We start from the raw sequence: 21,477 nt of genomic DNA on the forward strand, positions 1-21,477 counted from the left end.
TGGGGGCCACCACCATTGTCCTCTAGACTCCATGAGACACCTTCACTGATTTCGTGGAATTTGCTTAAGATATTTTTCTGTCTGGGAATACGTGACTAAAATATAGGGCCCCAATTTGGTCTCACTCAGTCAGTGAGACGGTAAAGTTATGGTTGACTTCATTTTTGAAATGTTGCTATTTATGGAAGACCTCATGCCAGGCTTTGCGAAGCCCTCCATGTGTGTACTCGTTCAATCCTCACAACAAACACATGCATACAGACAATTCCTGGCCCCATTTCGCAGATGAGGGGACTGAGGTTCAGGGTGTTAAGTAGCTTGCTCAAGGTCACACAGTCCTTAGGTAACTGAGCCCTGACCTGAATCCAGAGAGGTCTGATTCCAAAGCCCACATTCTTCCCCTCTATATGTAATGGTGGACTTTGGAGGCTGAATTCTATTAGAAATCATATCCAGTTTTTTAGATAAGGTGTCACTTCAAAACTTAGTTCTGACTATAGTATCCTATCTGGAATTGTAAAAATCTACATGGAACATGCAAATATGTAAAGACCACAGCTGATATTTTATTAGCTGAAATTTTCTATTAGTTGGCTAATTAGAAATTCTATTAAATAGGAACTGTAATGATGCTTTTGGAGGACTGTAAGGTTCTCAACTCCCTTTGGAGCCATTGAAGGAAGACTTAATTATGTTCAGTCTAGGCTTTGCAGTAAGTATGTTCTACTATATATGAATTCTAAACTTTACGAAAAAAGCATCACATTTATAGTACTCTCTAATAACACGGATACATGAAGAACACAATTAGAGGACCCACTAATAAGAATTTGTGAGGAATCAGAATACCCCAGCATCCAGCAGGTTAAATATTAGCTCATTTGGTAAGGTGATGCCTACATATGGTAAGGCTTGGAATGTGAGGAGCAGTACTCTGCACTCAACACTGATGGGCTGTCACAGTAAATTCTACTTAACCTAAGGGAGGGATGTCTTTATGTAGTCACTAGAGATTTCTACATGTTATGAGGCAAGAAAGGCTTATGTCGGGCAGGAAATATGTAAGATTGAAAACATGATGTTTGCCGAAGTCAATGTTCAAGAAATCATGGAAGTATACGTATGGATTGTTGAGTTTGATTTAGCCGATCATGAAACCAGGCTGGGCCATATAATTTTCTGTATATGAAAGTGAACTGTTTTAGTGTCTCTGGAATAGTCCACCTATCAAACAGGGCTGGGACAGGGTGAGGTGAGGGAGACGCTCATTCTCCTAAGCGAGTGCATTTTAGCTCTGGTCCTGTTAAAAAGGCCCTATTCTGTATTCTCCTGTTTCCAGTACTAGGGATGAGGAGTATACAGTAAACACCAAACAAACCATGGCTGACCTCTGGTTGGAGAAGGAGATTGATGAGAAAGGGGCAGGAGAAAATTGTCTAGGTAAGAGAAATGCCCTACTTGCTGCTTGGGTTGTTTACTACACAGCTGTATACACTTGTCAAAACTCATGAAACTGTATGTACATTTATGATCTGTGTATGTTATGGACAGAATAGTTGTTTACTCTCAAAATTCATTTGTTGAAATCCTAACCCCTGTTGTGATGGTGTTAAGAGTGGGACCTTTGGGAGGTAATTAAAGTCATGATGATGGAATCCTCATGAATGGGATTAGTGCCCTTGTAAGAAGATAAATGAAGGCTTGTTCTTTTTTCCTCTACCATGTGGGATACAGCGAGAAGGCTCTCTGCAGAACATCAAGTGGGTCCATGCCAGATGCTTGATCTGCCAACACCATGGGTTCAGACTTCCCAGCCTCTAGGCAATATATAAATGTTGTTTAAGCTACCCAATCTATGATATTCTTGTTATAGTAGCCTGAACTGATTAAGACTGCATCTTACTGTATGTGATTATAACTCAGTATAAAAGTAAGTTAAAAAACCTACTGGGCTATACCATAGCCTAATTTATTTCCCAACATTTATTTTCAAAGATTAAAAAACAAATCCATGATTTGGATTTTCTCCTGAAAAGGGCTGCAGCTCAAGCCCGCACGGGAACAAGAGAATGATGACCTGGCTGTGCTAAGGGCATGTGACAGAGCTTAGTGACTTGTAGAACTACCTTCTCATCTCCCCACCCACACCAGGCACTCTGGACTTCTTCTCTGAACCCCCAGTAAAGCTGTGAGCATTTCTCCTTCATCCATTCTCAAATATCCTATGAAAGGAATTTCTGAGCAACAGGGAGCTTTCAAATGGATATCCCTGAAGGACACAAAAGCAATCAACTACATTTTTTTTTTTTTTTGGACGTTTTTGTCTTGCTTTGATTCTAGGGGATGGATTCTGAGGTGGGTATTCCTGAGTTTAAATCCTAGGTCCACAAATTTACTAACTAGATGATTCTGAGCAAAGTACTTAAGCTCTCTAGGCCATGGTTTCTCCTAAGGTAATAATATGAACTCCAATAGGGTTGTTGGAAGTTTGTTTGTTTGTTTGTTTGTTTGTTTATTTATTTATTTATTTATTTATTTATTTATTTATTTATTTATTTATTTATTTATTTTATTATTGTTATTTTAAGTAGGTTCCATGCCCAGCATGGGCATGAATTCATGACCCTGACATTAAGACCAGAGCAGAGATCAAAAGTTAGATGCTTAACCAATTGAGCCACCCAGGTGCCCCTGGCTGTTGGAAGTTTAAATGAGATAACATACATAAAACACTATGCGTGGGGCCTGGCACACTGGAAGCACTCGTTCCAATAACCACCATTAATATTACTTTGATAATTTGCTAAGTAAAGACTAAAACAATACCACTTCTTGGTCAAATGTCCCGCAGCAGCTCTGGCTACAGTCACGATTCTCTGAATGTGGAGAGGGGAGTGCACATGTTGGATACATTTTTATAAAACCCACCGTATGTCCCACGTGGGGGTGTGACAGAGGTCACAGTTGGACTAGCTGATAGAACACATCAAAAAAGCAGATTTTGTTCAATACTGATTATGTTATAAAATGGTGTCCAACATCAGACTGTGTTGGGTAGAGGCCCTCACAGCTATAAGCGCCCCAGTGGAGGCTGAGAAACAGTGTTGCTAGAAGGGAGATCTCCCTGCACTCATTGGGTAGATGTGCTTACTCTCCCTGCAGAGCGCTCTGCTGCAGTGCTGTCTTCCTGGGCACTTTTCCAAGGCAGTCTTAACCTTCGCTCCTACCCAAGTACCACGTTTCCTTCACACTCTTGGCAAGTGCAAATTAAAATATGTTCAGGTAGATGGAAACTGTTCAGTAGCTTCCCCAGTTCTAGGCAGAGAAGGAGAATAATTTTGGGATTATTTTACCACACACAGCAGTGTAAAGAATTCCTCTCACAGACTGGGTAGCGCACATAAGAGGCCCCTTGTTGCCATTCCTGTATCATCAGTCTTGGATCCTGGTCTAGACCAAAAATTTAGGCCTTAGTTGATGGCCCAAGCTCAGGAAGGATCAGTGTGAAATGAGCAGAATTCAAGTCCTCCTAAGTGAATAAGCTCCCCTTACTCCCCTCACCCCCAAAATACACCACACCCATGCAAGAGGAAACACACACACACACACATGCATGCTGCAAAGTGCATGCACACACACCCCCGGAGGGCACCCATCTGACCTGCTGGCTCAATAGGAGGCTGGGCCCTATTGAGAAAATGTGGGAATATGGGAGCCTGGCCATTTTCTGAGGTTTAGCAAAGAAAAACAGGAAGGCAATATGACTTAAGACATCGGAAACTTGCTACACATCTCTTATACTAAACCAATCCTGCTGACTCAGGTAACAGTCAACTGGCCTGCCTTAGAAACTAATTATGTACCCTATTTAAGATATATCACTTAAAATCAAGCTTGTTTCAAAATACTGCAACACTGCACAAAATAGCTAACTTTATGAGATCTCAATAAACAATCCGGATTCAGAAATTAGGGCCATATTCTTAATATGTGACATAGATGTGCATATATATATATATATATATATATATTTTTTTTTTTTTTTTTTAAGGCAGGGCAGTATTTTAAGGAGAGAAAATAAAGTGAGTTTTATCTGGCAGATTCTGGGCCCTGTAATATTATTTTACGGACTTAAAAAAAACTGTGGTAATATATGCATAACATAAAAGTTACTATTTTTTTTATCATTTTTAAGCATTGCATATGGACTTTTAAGTCCTAAGGCCTCTACCTCTAACAATAAACACAGCCAGCCCCTCTAAACAATGAGGCCTATTTATCTGGCAAACTGAATTTGCAAGCAATTTGCATCTCTGCTTTCTGGAATCACAATCCCTGTTTTTCAGATTTCAAGAGGTATTAAATGGTTTCTAATTTCCTATGTTAGTTACAATTTCTCTAATGTTCCTTGAGCAACCAGAATCCCATCAGCCCAGGGACACAAACATGGCTCCCTAATTCAAGTTGAATTCAGGCTACAGCTCAACTCTCTGAAATCCCCACAAGGCAAGAGAGATTGAGAGATGAATAAAACTGCAATGCAGTCTTTGTTAGGAGAGCCTACGGGCTAAGATGGGTTAAAGGACTGATAAATCCTGAGTTACAGGTTCAAGGGCATCAGTAGGGCTTGCTGATGTTCCTGTCTGTCCCTTCTTGATATGTAGAGAGCTGTAGGCTAGGTCTCCAACATCTGGGGTCCATTTGGGCTTCTCAGCTCAGAGGTTGAAAAATCCAAGGGAGTTGCTGTAGAGACCTCAAGAATTGATGCTCCTCTCTTTCTTGTCTCATGAATAAAGACAAGAGGAGAAAAGGAACCAGACTTCCCATTCAGCAGTATGATACCCGTGCTGTAATACTCAGAGATGCTAAAATTTTTGGAAGAAACCAATGTCAACCCTTTTTTTTTTTTTTAATGTCAACCCTTTTTAAATAACCTGTACTCATATGATGATACACAAGTGGATAATGCTTCTCTGCTTGTGAATAATTCTTTCATAACTACCCAGGCATATTGGTTTTCTGTGGCAGCTACAACAAATGACCACAAGAAATATATTCTCTCATAGTTCTACAATCATAACCCAAAATCAGTTTGACTGAGCTAAGATCAAGGCATCAATGAGGCCACACCTCCTCCAGAGGCCTGAGGGAAGAATGGATATTTTGCCTCTTCCAGCTTCTGGAGGCTGTCAGCATTCCTGTATTGTGGCCAGCTCCCACCCATCTCCTGAGATTTGGGTTCTTCCTCTATATGTATGCAACTTCCCTCTGCCTCCCTCTTAAAAGAACACTTGTGATAACATTTAGGACCCATCCTGTTAATCTTCTCATCTCTTGGTCCTTCACTTACTCACATCTACAAAGCCCCTTTTTTTCAAATAAAGTAGTATTTCCGTGTTATAGGATTAGGACCTGATATCTCGGTGGGGGGTGGTCATTACCAATCTCCTACATCAGGTAAGGCAAGGTACAATCACCCCCATTTAGTAGAGGAGGAAGCTAAATGAAGTGAAACGCAGGATATTTCACCATGTGTTTAGCAATTGCCAAAATAACAAAATTCTTCACAACTAGTGGATCAGTAATGTTGTATAGCTGGGGAGTGGTGCCATGCAGACCTGAGAGCAGGGGTGGCCACAGCAAAGCCAGTGACACTGCTGGCGACGTTGTCAGTGGGCCTGAGGCAGACTCACCTGGGCAAGCCACGGTGGGAAGTGCTGATAGCAAGGGATGGATGCAGAGATGTACTCAGCTAGATGCAGCAGAGCACTGGGCCCTAGATCTTACGGATGGTGATTTCATGGAGAAAGCGTTTCAAGAGTATGATAAATTTCCCTGAGGAAATTTCCCTGAGGTCAAATCATGGGGTGTCATTTAGCTAGTGATGACCACACAAACACAAGGTCCCACCAGCAATTTCTAGAGACTAAAAAGTTACTGGGACATTACTGGCATAATTTAAGGGCTGATTTGTGTGATAACCTATGTCACCTGGAAGGCAGTTTTATGATCGATTCTATAGAACTCACTTTACTGGGATCCCTGGGTATCTCAGCGGTTTAGCACCTGCCTTTGGCCCAAGGCCTGATCCTGGAGACCTGGGATCGAGTCCCACATCGGGCTCCTTGCATGGAGCCTGCTTCTCCCTCTGCCTGTGTCTCTGCCTCTCTCTCTCTGTGTCTCTCATGAATAAATAAATAAAAACTTAAAAAAAAAAAAAGAACTCACTTTACTTAGAGAATAACACATTTAAAATTTAGGCTCATAGACTAATTTCAATGACTGGACCAGTTGTGAAATGCTTTTGTTTTGTTTTGTTTTTACATTTAGTATCACCTCTAACCCTCTTGGTCAGGGGTACATGGACTCTAGACTCACGAGCAGGGAGAGGAAACAGTCGCTGAATGTGCTTCTTCAGATGTATTTGATGGTTTCCCTGCTTTTGGTGGCTGCATCCAGGTGGTTGGATGTTCTCTTTGAGGTCTTTTAGTTCCTTGTCTGTTCCCGTCATTCTGGAATCCACTGAACTGTTAAGTCCTGTCTCTACTTCTCCAGAGAAGCAGAGCAAAGGTAAGTGTTCCTGTTGACTACTGTGAACCGAGGAGGAGTAGCACATCAGGGAGGCAGTCCAGGAGTCCCAGCTCTAGGGACTACCGACCAGGAGATGGCACAGCTTGGCCAAACCTCGCTTCATGATGATGGTCAAGTTAACTAACCCCTGTAAACCTCAGTTCCTCCTTTTGCACAATGGTAGTAAGAAGTTGACCTCAAAGACTTGTTGCCTTGATAAAGTGACAAAGCACATGTAAAATGCACCAAAACATTCTCAGTGGTTATTTCTGAGTTGTACAGGTTTGAAGGTTGCCTTTGGGCTTTTCTGTATTCTTTAGTTTATGTACAATGAGCATACTGTCATTATTATTATTTTTTTAATAAAGCTGTTTCAAGAAAGAACAAAAAGCAAGGAAGGAAGCATCATGTAGGGTGCAAACCTTGCTCATTACAGCCCCTGGATCAAGCTACAGTCAACTCAGGAGATGGCTCTGGCCCACTGACCCTTTCTTCTAAAGAAGAGCAGCTGTTCCCAGGCCCAGCTTGCAGAGATAGGCTCATCTCATGCCCCAACACTAGAAGACAGGGATTCTTGATACTCCCATCTTATAAGAAGGGATCTGTCAAGGCTACATAGGCAGGATTTGAACCCAGCCTTGGGTTTTAGGGCCTGCACTCTGAACAACTACCTTCTCCTGCGTGCCAGTCAGCTCTGGGACCCAGGAATGCCCCGGGAATGGCCTCACCTTGTCCCTCTGCTGCCACCTTCAGGAACGGCACAGGGACCCCACTCTGGTTGATTTCCTCTGGCTGTAATCTAATAACCATGTGAGCCAATCAGAGCCCTCCTGGGCTGCCAACTGAAGAGGCTATGACTTGGACTTAGACGGACTTGGACTTGGACTTGGATGCAGACAGGAGGGTCCTCCCTGAAGGTGGAAAAAGTGTGGGTTTGGCTGAGATGTGATCTCCTGAGGAAAGTTCCCCCAGAAGATCTCATGCACTGAGGGCTGCCCTGGCTCCTCCGGGTGCAGCCAGGGGACGGTGAGGGCCCAAAAGGGGCAGGACGCATCCAGGACTGCAAGTTGGGGACTGGTTTCCACTCCTGGCTTTGTCACTAATCAGTCATATGGCCTGAGGAATGCCATCCTTCCTCTCAGGCTCTGTGAAACAGGAAGGCTTCTAGGCCCCACTCACATTCTCTCAGTGTCTCAGCTTCTCAAATAAAGAGCTTGGTGTTAAAATTGGCATCTAGGAGCATTAAAAATAAATTCCCATTTTCTGTGGCAAAGGCTTGGGTTCTATCCTGTCACTCCACAGGCCTCCTAAGTCTGGTATTTTTATTTCTCTCAAAATAACCTTTTCAAAAGGTACCTGCAAACTACCACACTGGCCTTTCTGGGGAGAGGACACTTTCATGTTCTGCAGGGAGTCGCCATTAGCACACATTACAGCAGAGTTTAGACAGGCCCCTGGGAAGACCTAATGCCATGGGAAAGCCACAGAGCAAGTGTCTAATCAAGGGACATCCTGAGACTCCAAGACTCACAGAGACCCTTGGCCGGGGGAGGGTCTGTGACTCACCAGGAAACTCTACATAACTTTTTGATTATCACTCATGTGAATCACAAGGAGACTTCCATGGGTTCACCTCAATACTTTGGCCAGGAACCAAGAAGAGAAAAAAACCTGACTTTTAAAAGCACATAATTTGTGTAAAATAATTCAGATCTAAATCTGTCTGGGCTGGAGCTGCTACAACAAATCTCCACACACTTGGTCAAGGCTTAAGATGACAGAACTTCATTCTCTTTATATTTCAGACATGCTCTGTGATTTGCCCCAGTAGAGGGATGGCAACAAATTCTTTCAAGGTTGAGGGGACCTGAAAGGGGTGGAATCTCAGAGGCAGATATACCTTTGTGGGAAATGGAAGCAGAATCAGGATTCTTCAAAGAAAAGGAACTTTGGGGATCATCCAATCCAGGAATAGTAAAAAGTTTCCATTTCTGGTGTCAACCCCAAGTGATGGATTGGTAAGCAGTTTCTTGGGATGCTTATGTTTCTGAGACCAGCTGGAAGGGGTGCCCTATCAGTTTTCCAAAGCCATTGTAACAAATTAGCATAAATATGGTGTCTTCATATTGTACTATCTCACAGTTCTGGAGGCTGGAGGCCTGAACTCAAGGTGCTGGCAGGGCCACTCTCCCTCTGAGTGCTCTAAGGGAGACTCCTTCGCATCTTCCAGCTCTGGGTGGTGCCTGGTTCTCCTTAGTTATGACAGCATCCTTCCAACCTCTGCCTCTGTCTTTACATGACTTCTTCTTTTAGTGTCCCTCTGCATGTAAATCTCCCTCTCCTTTCTCTTATAAAGATACCAGTCATTGGATTTAGGGCTCCACTTAAATCTAGGACGATGTCATTTCAAGAGCCTTAACTAATTAAGTCTATAAAGACCCTATTTCCGAGTAAGGTCACACTCTGAGGTTCTGGGTAGTCCAGAATTTTGGTGGGACACTCAAATCAACCCAGCACAAATGCTGTGATGGTTCAGCAAGCCTGACCTGGGTGGTACTCCTGCTTTCCATCTGTCATCTCCATCTAGCCCAAGTCTGTAGCTTTACAGATGATGGAATTGAGGCCCAGAGGATAAAAAGCTCTTGACCACTGTCATGTGACTAGAAAATGCCACAGGAGATAAAAATGAAGAAAGAAGATGATGTAGAGGTGGGATGGCTTGGGATAAAATTACTATTTTAATTGTAGGATAACTGAGAAGGGCGTCTTTGCATTTGGCCATTGTCCAAAGAGGGTCTAGATGGGGCAAAAAATGATCACCAGCCAATTAGAGAGAAAATTTGGCAGCCTTGGAAGAATCAGTCCCATTCTGAGGATCGGTTTGCCGGAGACTGTTTGCCTTTTTTTTGGCCAAAGGAATGAGAGCTCCTCTCAGTGGGCAAAAGCCTTTCCAGACTGGTCCCTGAAAGCATCGTGCGTACAGATGCCTGCTGGTTGCCATGGTGAATGATGCTGATCTGAAGAAATGAATAATGTGAGCGTTGGGGGCGACAGTGGGATTACTCAGACAGTGGCGAGAGAGGCATCAAGGAGAGCCCAGAGCAGAGGAGGCGAGAAGGCTCCATTCCTTCAGCTTTGGTCCACTCTGTCTCTGCCTCTGCAGACTGCGTTCTAACCAGACCCACCGCGAGCATCAGGTAAGGGACATACATGGCTCTTCTTGGAAATGGAAATGGTTTTTCCTTTCACACTCTTCTTGGAGGAGGGCCAGGCAATGGTAATATGAATAGCTAAAAATAGGGGGAATTTAGAAACAGAAGCAGAGAAAGAAAAGCAAATAAGGAAGCTTGATCTGGTCCCAAAAGCTGAGGATGCTGCTACAGTGTCTTGCCAGAAAGCTCTTTAAAATGTCTGCTGTAGAGAACTCAGTCTGCAGAGCCAGCCAGCAGCAGATGCAAAGCAAACAGAACAAAAAATTCATGACAATAAAACGGGATTCCTGATCACCCCTGATGGAAGGGTTGTACAAAGGCCATTGCCTCTTATTATAAGTAATGAATTAAAACTCTTTTCATTGTGGTCAGAAGCGTTTACAAGGATGTGTGGGGTGGTGTGGGTGGGGGAGGTCATGAGAAAGGACAATGACGAAGGGAACGTAAACGTCTCCTTTGCAATGACCTTCCCGGGAGGGATCTGAGCACACCTGTCTTGTCTCTTTTATTATTCACTATGTTTCTGGGAAGAAATTTCCAACCAAACAGAAGGGAACTATTCCCCTTCCTGAACATGTCAGTGCACTGTCATCCTTAGAGAAGAAAAACCAGGATTGAAAAAAATCGCTCAGTGATCTCTCTGCAACCCACCTCCTCTAGGAACACAGGCATGAAAATAGAAGGTCAGAGGGAAGCAGGAAGGGGAGAGAGCAGCTTGTGATAGAAATCAGTTTGGCTTCACATCCAATTCAGGTTCAGATCTGGTTGATGGGTTTTTACTGGGTCATTAAAATCTAAAACGAAGGCTTCTGTATTACACATGAGACAGGAAGGGCAGAGAACAAGGCTGGGTGAGACCCGTATGTGAACATACACAGGTTGAATGAATATGGCTGTCCCTGAATTTTAAATCAGGGGAAATTCACTGGAGAGGAAGCTCTCTGTCTCTCAAAGAGATAGCATTTAAGAGAAACTAAAAAGCTTGAAGATGGTGCTCTCTTATCAAAGTGGGAGGGCTGGTAGTCTAAAGAGGGCTCATTTGATTTGTGGAAAAACAGCAACTAGGTCTTAGTACCAGCACCTCATTTTGCAATAATGTTCTATAACTAAACCCAGAAGCCTTGCATTTGGAAATCTAGCAGTTAAGTGGCTTTGAGTCTACTTACTAGCCAAGTGACCTCAGATTGCTCATCTGTAAAATGGGGATCTAGCTCAGAGGGTGTGATGAAGATTAAAGGGAACGTATTGCAGTATGTGAGCATCTAGCATGACACATACGAGATGTGACACAGCCACCACTCACTAACTGTTGTTGATTAGTATCATTATTAACACTCATAGTACCAGAGACATTAAATAGTAGCAGCTATGCTGGCATTAGGGGCTGACTGTCTTGACCTATACAACTGATTTTCTGGGTACCTTTGGCTTTGAACAAACAAACAGAGAAACAAAACATGAGCAGAGGGTTTGGGGAGAAATCAGCTGCCAAGAAGTGATGACGCAAATCTCCTCTTTCATGGGCAACAGAACCGGGAGGCTAAAAAGCAGTGGGCAGAATGTTCTAGATGGCTGAGCACTTGGAGCAGAAGCAGAAGGTCCAGAAGGGATACTGTAGGGGATATAATTGTCTGACTTGGAGGGAACAGAGCTGTGGTGACTAATATGGGCATGTGGTCTGATTTCTTTTACTGCCTTTTTTCGTTTTTTAAAGGGTTGGAAACAATGTTGTACCTAAAGGATCTGAGCTAGGGCAGGATGAACCTGGGGGATATGGGCGCACCTTTCTCAGGCCTGAAGGCCACAGGCTTTGATATGAGACAGCCCCGATTTGAACTTTTGTTCTGTTATTTCTTAGCTACGCCTTTGCTGAGTAATGTAACCTCTTGACCTCCACTTCTTTGTAAAACAGGGGCAATGTCAGTCCCCATCTTGAATGTTCACTAAATGGTGGTTATGAATATTGCAACTAAATACTTAAACAAGGGGATATCATTTTTCACTTTGATTCTGGTTCTAGAATCAGGATGAACATCGAGGTTGGGAACGTTTCTTATACAGGAGCCATCATTTCCTGGTCATCCTCAGAGCCCTGCTTGGAGGACTATTACCATATTATGTACAGGCCCAACTGGAACAGCATCTTCTCCGGCTATCTTCGCTACAGCTTCCATCACGAGGAGAAAGTGCCTCGAACAATCAGTTCTGTGGTGCTGGAACACCTCGCCCCTTCTACTCTCTACTTCCTGTGTATCAGCTGCAAGAAGGCTGCCTTCCCCTATAGGCACTACTGCACCATGTTCCATACCCTGGATAAGAGCCCACTGGCTGCTGGAAGTTCCCTAGTAGACCCCCAAATCTCCCTGTGGGTGTTGATGGCCATTCTGCTGGCTTGCTTCACAGCCGTCTTAGCTTTCATTTGCCTCCAGTTCTGGTGCATCCGTTGTCATGAGCCTCGATGGTCCTACAGAGCCGGCCACATGGAGGAAGCCAATGGGTTGGTGCGATGGCCAGAGGAGGCCCCGGCTCTTGGTCAGAGAGAGGAAGACCTGCAGGGGCTCCCCCTGGTGGAAATGCCACGCAAGAACTCTGGAGCTGAAGCCGAACCAGAAGCTGAAGGTGAAGCCGACCAGGATGATGCAGCTGACGAGGACGCCGCCAATCAGGATGCCCCTGATGTGGGTGCCTTACTGAGGGGCGGTGGCGATCATCCTGCCATACTGCCTCATTTTAGGGAGTGAGAGGTAGTATGGAGGAGGCAACCTATACTGTGTAGCTTAAAGCCCTCCATATAGTAGATATTTGGTAAAAATGTGTCTCTAGACTACTCACTGGCCTCCCCTCAACTGTCTGTGCTCTTGTGGATCATCCTGGTTGGATGAATGTCCTGTGACAAAGCTTCTCAAGCTAAAAAGCATATACCCCCAAGGTATGCCAAAGGAGAAACATGGCATCTCTTAGGAGTATCCATTTAGGGGAGCCCAGTTAGGAACTAAAAACATTACTTTAACGTTAAAACAAACATGAATATATCATGGCAAAGAAAGCAAAATTTGCATGGCTTAAATAAAATACAATACTTCGAGGAAACTTTTTGAGTTGAAGATGGGCTCTGCAGGTTATGCTTCCAATCAGCTGAGGCAGATGTCTAGTCTCCTCTGCTCTTGGGGAAGGGGGTTATTTTGGAAAGGTTGAGAAGCCTTGCTCTAGAGTGTTTTCCAGCTTTCAGGCAACCACATACCACCTCATACCCCACCTCCATTTTGTTTAAACCATAGACTATCTTTACTATTATTAACAATATTTTTCTTTAAATGGACTCATTTTTAAAACTTAAACTTACTTTAAAAGATAGGCTTATATGACTCCATAAATTAAAACCAGCACCTTCCTGCTCTAAGTAGTAGCGACACAGGAATAAATATAATAAAAACAAAATCATATTAAGTTTGACTTAGATCCTATTGCTTACTAAAAACTCTGAACTTAAGGTCTGCTCTCTTAGCTTTGACAAAAAGGAAAATGGGAAAGCAGAAGGTATTGAAGGCATATTAGCATCAACGTAAAAATGTGTCTTTCTCCAATTATAATTACAAGGCTTGAAAGAGATTTGAAAAGGGAGGTGTTGTTCTTACTTTGTGAGTCAGTGTTTTTCAGTGACACATCTGTGAATTATTCAAAATGCTGGCTCTGAGTGTCCTGTGATTTGAGAAAGTTGCCTTGAGCAGACTGGTTGTCCTGGACCAGAGGACACCTGCACTGTCCCAGCATCAACCTAAGACCTTCTAAGCCCAGCAGTAGGCCCAAGTGGTGGGAGCTCACTGATTCACCACACTTCCCAATCTTGGGCTCCCCAACCTTTTCTCATATGTATTCAGTCAGTTCTTCAAAGTGTATCTGTGCTTACTTTTTGAAAATCGGGTCAAAGGTGGCCATTTCTAGTCCATCACAAAGAAAAATGTTGGTTTTGTTATTGTTGGCAAGTTTTACTCTTGCAGTGGCATTCTTCCCTTTCAAACCCACAGGGTAAGAAAGGCATCTCCTACATACATCACATGCTGGTGAGACTTTGTGAACACTGCCCCCGTCCCCACCATGGGTGTAGAAATTTGTGGAGGGTAATGATGTCTGCTTTAATCTCTGATATATCCCTAGCATGCAGAATCTAGCCCAATGTCTGGCCTACTGTGGGCGCTTAATAAATGTCTGTTTAATGAATGACAAAGGACTGAAAGTCTAGAACAGGGCTCCCTCTGGGAGGCCTGGTTAGTGTCAGGATGCGTATTATGAACAAAGCAGCAAAGAGATGGGAGAAGACCTGCTTCTTGACTCTAGCTCCAAAAATCTGGGATTTCTTTCAAAACTCCACCTTCCCAATTGCTTCCTGTCTGCAAATTCCTCACCTTTCTGGAACCCAAATCCCAGAATCACAGGACCATTTTGCAGTGAATCAACTGAGCAACAGGAGACAGGATGAAGACGAGAAGCCCCACATACCTACTTTTCCGCTCACCTCAGTGCAGTTGCCCCCAAACAATTCCCACCCAGGAACCACTCCCCTACCAGGTCTGCACTCACCCTCACCCTTGCTAGTTGTGCACAAATAAAGATGAATATACTCGCAGTTGTTTCTGCCTGGATCTCACTGCTGCCTCTCTAATCTCCATACCATTTTACTTTTCTGATTTGGGGAACACTTTTCCTATTTGCTTTTGTTGACAAGTCCTCTTAGGAATAGGACGCAGGCAAGACTACTCACCTTGGATCCATAGAGGTAATAAGGCTGAACGTTGGCGGGTTTATCTCTTTGCGGTTCTTGGGTGAAAGGAATGGCAGTTCGAACAAAACTAGTAGAGGAATAGAGAGGGGGCAGGAATTAACCAGGTCCTAGGGCATTCTTCATGGGACGCAACCTAGCCAGAGCCCTTCCTGACCAGGTACAAGCAAACTGTTTCTAGGTGGTTGTCTATAAAGATACTAAACTCTTATCATACACTCCCATTCATTTACCTACTGTCTCCCTTCCCTAATGGGAAAACTGTAGTCCAGATTCTCAAGCTAGACTCTGGGCTATGGCTGCTCACGAGAATAGTAGGCAACCAAGTGACAATTGGCTGGGCCTGAAAATGGCCTTCTTTGGGGCTCCAGATCCTTCCCTCCACCCCCAGTTTGGCTTCTTACAAGCAGGGTTCCACAAGCTCTTTCTATAAAGGCCCAGATAGGAAGTATTCCCAGCTTTGCAAGCCAGATGGTCTCTGTCACCATTACTCAGCTCTGCCGATAGTGTGAAAGCACCCATAAACAATTGTAGATGAATGAGCATGGCTGGGTTCCAATAAAACTTTACGAATTTCAAATGATTTTCACTTGTCATCAAACTATAATTCTTCTCTGGATTTTTTCCCCCAACCATTCAAAAATGTCAATAGCATTCTTTGTGTATGGGTTATATAGAAACAGTTGGCAACAAGATGTGGCTTGTGGGCGATAGCTTGCAGACCTCTGCTCAAGAGGATTAAAAGTCCCAAATCTTTACAGAACCAGAAGCCTGTCTTGCTAAGTGTGTGGATTCATGTTCATCTGTGGTTTCCTCCCAGACCCTTCAATTCATTCAACACATACTTATTTAATACTGGCTGTAAGCCAGGCTCTGAGGGTACAGAGAGGACCTGTAAACACATACATGTTTGTATAACCTAACGGACTTGTTTTGTGCATGAATACATCTCCCCTCTTCTGTCAGGTTTTGAACCTCTGTGATGATAAGGGATAAGGTCTTCTCCTCACCTTGGTGCTCGATACAGGGCTGTGTACACCTTGCAGGAGACATATGCCGCTTCATCACACATACATGTGCTTATTCTGCATGAATGTATTCGTGTATATGGACGTCCTCATAAAAGCACCATCTGAGGGACACCTGGATGGCTCAGTGGTTGAGCATCTGCCTTCAGCTCAGGGCATGATCCTGGGGTCTGGGGATTGAGTCCCACATCGGGCTCTCTGAAAGGCGCCTGCATCTCCCTCTGCTTGTGTCTCTGCCTCCTCTGTGTGTGTGTGTGTCTCTCATGAATAAATAAATAAATATTTTTTAAAAAAGTACCATCTGATCATAAAGCACCATGCTTAATCCTATCTTGGCCTGTGGAGTAGTGCACAGCGCGGCTCCTGCTTCCTCCCAGGTCCTATATTATCTTTCATGGCACCATTCCCCGTCCCATCTGTTACACCCTCACTGAGCTCTCCACTCCTTGGAGATTTTGCCTGGGATATTCTTCTCCCATCTCTTCACTTTTTTTATTCCTACTCATCCTTCACATCTCTACTCAAGCATGACTTCTCAGAGGAGGAAGCCTCTCTTGAGGTTCCCGTCACTTCCCAGGCTGGATCAGGTGGTGGTGTTTTCTCGCTCATGACTGGGGTTTTCCTCCATCTCCAAATTCACTCTTTCTAACAGTACATTTATCAGGGGGCTGTCGGATTGCCTGCGTTGTCCTCTAGCCTGAAGGCTGGAAGAGGCAGACTTGCTCACCGTGGCAGCCCCGGCTCTGCACAGAGCCTGCAGCCAGGAGGGACTGACTACTGCGGGAAGGACCCGCTTCCCCGGCCCGCAGCCCATGCCCGCGCCCTTCGCCCAGGGACTCCCTTACCGGTTGGTGGACCCATTGTAGCAGTAGTTGGGGAGGAAGTCGAAGTTCAGCTCCCAGAAGACGTGGAGGGTGATGCGGCCGTAGGGGGCAGACACATTGTGATTGGCCTCCCGGAACATGGCGTCGAAGCTGTCCAGGGTCATGTGCTTACACAGCAGCCGGTGCGTGAGCCGGTTGATCTCCAGCAGCCACTCCAGCTCCTGCCAGAGAGAGCCCACGGCCGCTGAGGGTGTATACGCACACTTCACACGCACACTTTCATCTGACGGCCCCCCTTCGTGCGGGGGAGAGGCCCTCACACAACCTCCCACCCTTCTTCAGAGGACGAGTTCCCAGCCTGGGCCCAGGGAAGCTGCACGGGCCGGCTCTGGGAAGGCTCCACAGACCGGGGGCAAACCCGGTCAGTACCCCCTTGGGTGGAAAGCATGCCTGCTTTATTTATTATTATTAAATAATTATTTAATATTATTTATTAATAACAATAATTATTAAATAATTATTTAATATTTAAAATAATAATAATAAATCAAAAGGAGGGTGTGCCAGCCTACCACCAGAGGCTGGATCTCTACCGATCAGAAGTAAGGGCTACCGTTTGCTAAGTACTTCCTGTTAGCTCAGACCACATGAAACTACTGATTTTCTAGCTTAAATACCATCAGGTATTAGTAGTTTCATGTGATTCAGTGTATTATACGCCAAACAGTATCCTAAGCACTTTATGTGTCTTAACTCATTTAATGTTCAAAAACCCCTATAAGGTCACCGTTACAGTTGTCCTTACTTTATGCCTAGAGAAACTGAGGTTTTGAGAAGTTCAATCACTTGACTCCAAATTCAGGAAGTTGGGCTCTGATGTCCATATTCTTAACCACTATATACTGTAGAAATTTTACAAATAGCCGGGGACAGAATGCCCCCTCCTTTGGATTCCTCGTGTGTCTTCCACTCAAGGGCTGGGCACATGTTGGCAAAGGTGCAGTTGAAAGCCATGGACCAAGGACTCATGTGAGTGGTGGGCCCTGACTGCTTGAAACCCTACCTTTGGGCAGAGAATGGGAGCAAAGTGGCCAATACGCAGACACAACAGGTCACTGCATTTGCTGGCAAGTAAAAGGAGACTGAAACCCTTTGGGCTGGCTCTCGTCCTTAGTGCTGCTATGAAAAAGGATCAAAGCACAGTCTTGTGCAGAGAGAGAGAGGGCATGCCTCTTCATAATGCTCTAGGACGCTCCCGTATTATTGTGGTTAAGCCTTCTTTTCAGATGGGTATGATAGCCCCTGTCTTATAGAGGGGACAAATGAGGCTCAGGGAGTGAAGTGATTTGACCAAGGTCACACAGGGAATACAGAACTTGGTTTAGTGTGTGATCCTGGGCCTCTAGGACATGGCTTCCTGGAATAAAGGAGCAATTTGCTAAGAAATCACTTTGAAAAGTAATGATAGTTTGACAATATAAAGACTCACGGAACACTGGCAAGGGCAGGTCACCAGAGGGTGGCCAGGAGGCAGGACAGCTTTAGGGGCTAGGATTTGGAGCTCAGGTTGGTCACAGGATGCAGCCTCACACCACTGAATCGATCTTATTCTCATCAGCCACAAGGTGTCCCTAAGGCTGGCTGGGGTCCAGAGTGTGGCCAGGTGGAGGCCCCAGACCATGCTTCCAATTTTGGAGCTCTGTCTTTCTGCAACTGAGATTCTATGGCTCTAAATTGGGGGTGTGGAATTGGATCGGAGCTTGCAAACTTAAATGGCTGTATAGGCCAGCCCAGCTCAGGGAAGAGGGACAGGCAGGAGGAGGGATTCCTGAGGCTGGGCTGCCTGTGGCAAAATGTCTGTCTGGACAGGGTAGTCTGATACTCAACTCCATATAGTTGTGCTGCCTCCTCAAAATGGGCTCAGTGATGATAGACCTCATCATCTTTCAAAAGAAGGTCAAAATCTGGATTTTAATTCTGGAATGACAGCTGGAAGAATCAGTTTCCAATCACTGTGCACCATGAAGTTAATGAAGGGCAGAAACACAGAATCACCTCTCTGCTTCTGTCTCTTAGGGCCTAGCCAGCTGGACTATTAATTTTGTTCCCATTCATTTAGGATGAGTATAAATAAATAAATAAATAAATAAATAAATAAATCAAATAAATGGAGTAAGCACCAATGATTTTATTTCTAAGCTCATCAAGTCCCTCAGCACACTGAGGTGCCATGTTACCAGGAAGATAATTGCAAATGAAAAACTTGGGGATAATTTCTGTTCTAATGTTCTGCGATTTTAACAGTCTCCGAATGTGTGGCGGTATTTACAAGGGAGACCAAAGGAGAGAGTTCTCAGCGCTGCTGATGTGGGGCTGCTGGAAATGTAGGCCCACCTCTTCCGCCATGCAAAAGTAGCAAGGTTTTTGTTATGTAACCCAAGCCCTGTTTTGGCATCAGCCATGTTCTCCTGGCCTTTAAATCATAGAGGGCACTTGGCTCTAGGATGCAGAGCTCAGTGCAGCAGGCTTGGTGGTTTAAAAGGCCACGTGAGTGGTGCAGGTGTCTCTGAGAGGGTCTCGGTTTTCTATAGTAAAGCTGGTTTACGGAGGGCAACGTAGAGAAGCAGAGCTGGGGAAATAAAACTCCTAATGGGGCAAATGGAGAGGAAAGAGCTCTTGGATGGGAACCAGAAAACCTGAGTATCGGCCACCGTGGACTGCTGACTAGCTCTGTGGTCCCAGGTAGGAAGGAAGAATGGGGGTCTCGAAGTCGGGTGCAGTGAAGTGTGGAAGGCCATACAGGGGAATGAAGTACCGCAGTGAGGCTGGCGACAAGCTGAAGAGAGCAGAGCCCGGCTGATGGGATTGTCTAATCATTTCTAGACAATTGTTGCCATCTGGAAAGCCTGGTGTGATGTTGCCAAAGCTTCTGCAGTTTTATTCAAATTCTTCCAAATGTTAAATGTTGGCTCAAAATTTCAAATGTGCTCTGTAGCCTAAACAAAACACAGCCTGCAAGCTGCCAGCCCTCAAATTCAGCATAGGATCTCTCCGAGAGTCTATTTGCTCAACTGTGTAGGATGAGGATGGCTGACTTAAGAAATCTCTGCCACCCGCCCAGCTTGGCATTGAGCCGCCTTCTCATCTCAGAACAGAGCTTCTAAGGTGGAAGGATGGGCTGAATGGAGCAGATTCCTCAGGCTGTTTCTCACAAGAGGCAGAGCTTTTCTTTCAGCCAAGGCCAGTAGGGGCCTCCTGACCCCACAGGAGGGAGCATCCCTGGGGTCTCCTCTTCATGGGCTTTACAGGGAGTGGCCACTCTCCTGGGGGCTGCTGGCTCACCTGATAAACACCAGCTTTCACTGCTTGTTTTGACTTTGTTCTCAGCTAAAAGAACATTCAGTGCCTTTGAAGGGATGGGAAGAGGCCATGGACACCCACACACACCCCAAACCAGTTTTCCCATGAGATATGTTCATTCATTACTGGATAACCAGAAGATACAGATAAACAACAAAGATGAAAACAAAAAAAATCCCACCACTTGGAGATAATCACTGCTAACATTCTGGCATAAATATTATTTATTTCCTTTCCTTTCCTTACCATTTATTTCTCTCTTTCTTTTCTTTCTTTCTTTTTTTTTTTTTAAGAAAAGTCTATTTCTTAAAATAGATCTCCCAGAAGAACACGTGCTATATTATAGTTTCCTAAAGTAACTGACCCAGGACTTAGGTGGGCAGTTGGGGGCAAGTCTCCATAGGAAATGCTGCTAAAAATTCACCCTGAGAATGTCTCATTGTAGCTCCAAATTTATATGCTTCTCTCGTTCTCTTTTTTTCGTCATCTTTTTATTAAGTACAAGGAACTATGCAAAGCTCTTCCTAGGCAGTAGAGTCATCCTTAAAAAATGCTATCCTGTAAATTCTAATATTCCTCTATCATGTAGATGGGGAAACGGGCGTATACACATTAAGCAACTTGCCAATATTGCCAGCTAGTAAGTAGCAGGGCCAGGACTGGGACCCCAGGTCTTTCTGACTCTAGAGTCCTTGTCCCTAGTCACTTTTAAAAACCATTCTGTCCACTTAAAAAAAAAAAGTTTTTATTTTGAAATAATTACTTTTCTGTAAGTGAAAAAGCAGAATTCCTGCATATCCTTGACCCAATTTCCCTAATGTTAACATCTTATATAACCATAACATAATCATTAAATGCAGGAAATTAACATTGGTCCAATTCTAGTAACTGAATGACACACTTATTCAGATGTCACCAGATTCTCCAAGAGGCTCCTTTTTTCTGTTCTGTGTTTCCATTTGGAATCTCACTTTGCTTTTAGTTGTCATATCTTCTTAATCTTTTTTTCAATCACTAACATTTTTCAGTCTTTGTCTTTTATGCTCTGATGCTTTTGAAAAGTATTGTTCGCATTTGTTTTTTTTTTTTGAATGCCATTTGATTGGGGTTTATCTGATATTTTCTTATGATCAGATTGAGAATAAGCATTTCGGCAATAATATCACAGAAGATACATAGCAGGGGTTAATGAATAAATATTATTACCAGTGACATTAAGCTTTGATGCTTGGTTAAGATGGTGTCCCCATTGTAAAGTTACTAATCTTCCCTTTGGAAGATTAGTAAATATCTTGAAGGAGATAGTTTGAGATGATGCAAGAATTCTGCTTCTTAGTTTTTTTTTAAAATTTCTGAGTAGTTTAAAAAATTGTGGCCAAATATATATAACATAAAACTTACTACTGTAACCATTGTTAAATGTATAGTTCTGTGGCATTAAGTACATTCACATTACTGTGTAACCATCACTACCATCCATCTCCAGAACTTAATTTCCCTCAACCGTAACTCCTTACTCATTAAATGCCAATTCCCTAAGTCCCTGGTAATCACCATCCCACTTTCTTGTCTCTATGAACGTGACTGTTCTAGAGACCTCATGGTACGAGGAACCATAAAATATTCTTCTCAAAGGTCTGCCTACTAATTTTAGCATCCTTTGGTAGATTTTGCCCACAATGGTCATGTGGCATTCTGATGGTGAC

At 44.0% G+C, this 21,477-nt stretch overlaps 2 protein-coding genes across 13 annotated transcripts in view; one reads left to right on the plus strand and one right to left on the minus strand.

Moving 5' to 3' along the window:
- The window catches only part of CYFIP2 (cytoplasmic FMR1 interacting protein 2), a 132,585-nt gene that overhangs the window by 39,553 nt on the left and 71,555 nt on the right, over window positions 1-21,477 (minus strand). For all 12 annotated transcript variants that reach the window (XM_072756754.1, XM_072756750.1, XM_072756756.1 and 9 more), the window contains 2 exons: window positions 16,433-16,632; window positions 14,542-14,629 (listed from right to left, as the gene is read on the minus strand). In XM_072756754.1, the coding sequence (XP_072612855.1) occupies window positions 14,542-14,629; window positions 16,433-16,632 (288 nt within the window). The remainder of the gene's footprint in view (window positions 1-14,541; window positions 14,630-16,432; window positions 16,633-21,477) is intronic.
- Window positions 9,152-14,406, plus strand: FNDC9 (fibronectin type III domain containing 9). The gene is made up of 2 exons (XM_026007885.2): window positions 9,152-9,767; window positions 11,803-14,406. Exon 2 carries the CDS (start codon window positions 11,810-11,812, stop codon window positions 12,521-12,523), a length of 714 nt encoding a protein of 237 aa, XP_025863670.2. The 5' UTR covers window positions 9,152-9,767; window positions 11,803-11,809; the 3' UTR covers window positions 12,524-14,406.

This window comes from Vulpes vulpes, chromosome 4 (genome assembly GCF_048418805.1).
Source record: "Vulpes vulpes isolate BD-2025 chromosome 4, VulVul3, whole genome shotgun sequence".
Classification (NCBI taxonomy): domain Eukaryota; kingdom Metazoa; phylum Chordata; class Mammalia; order Carnivora; family Canidae; genus Vulpes; species Vulpes vulpes.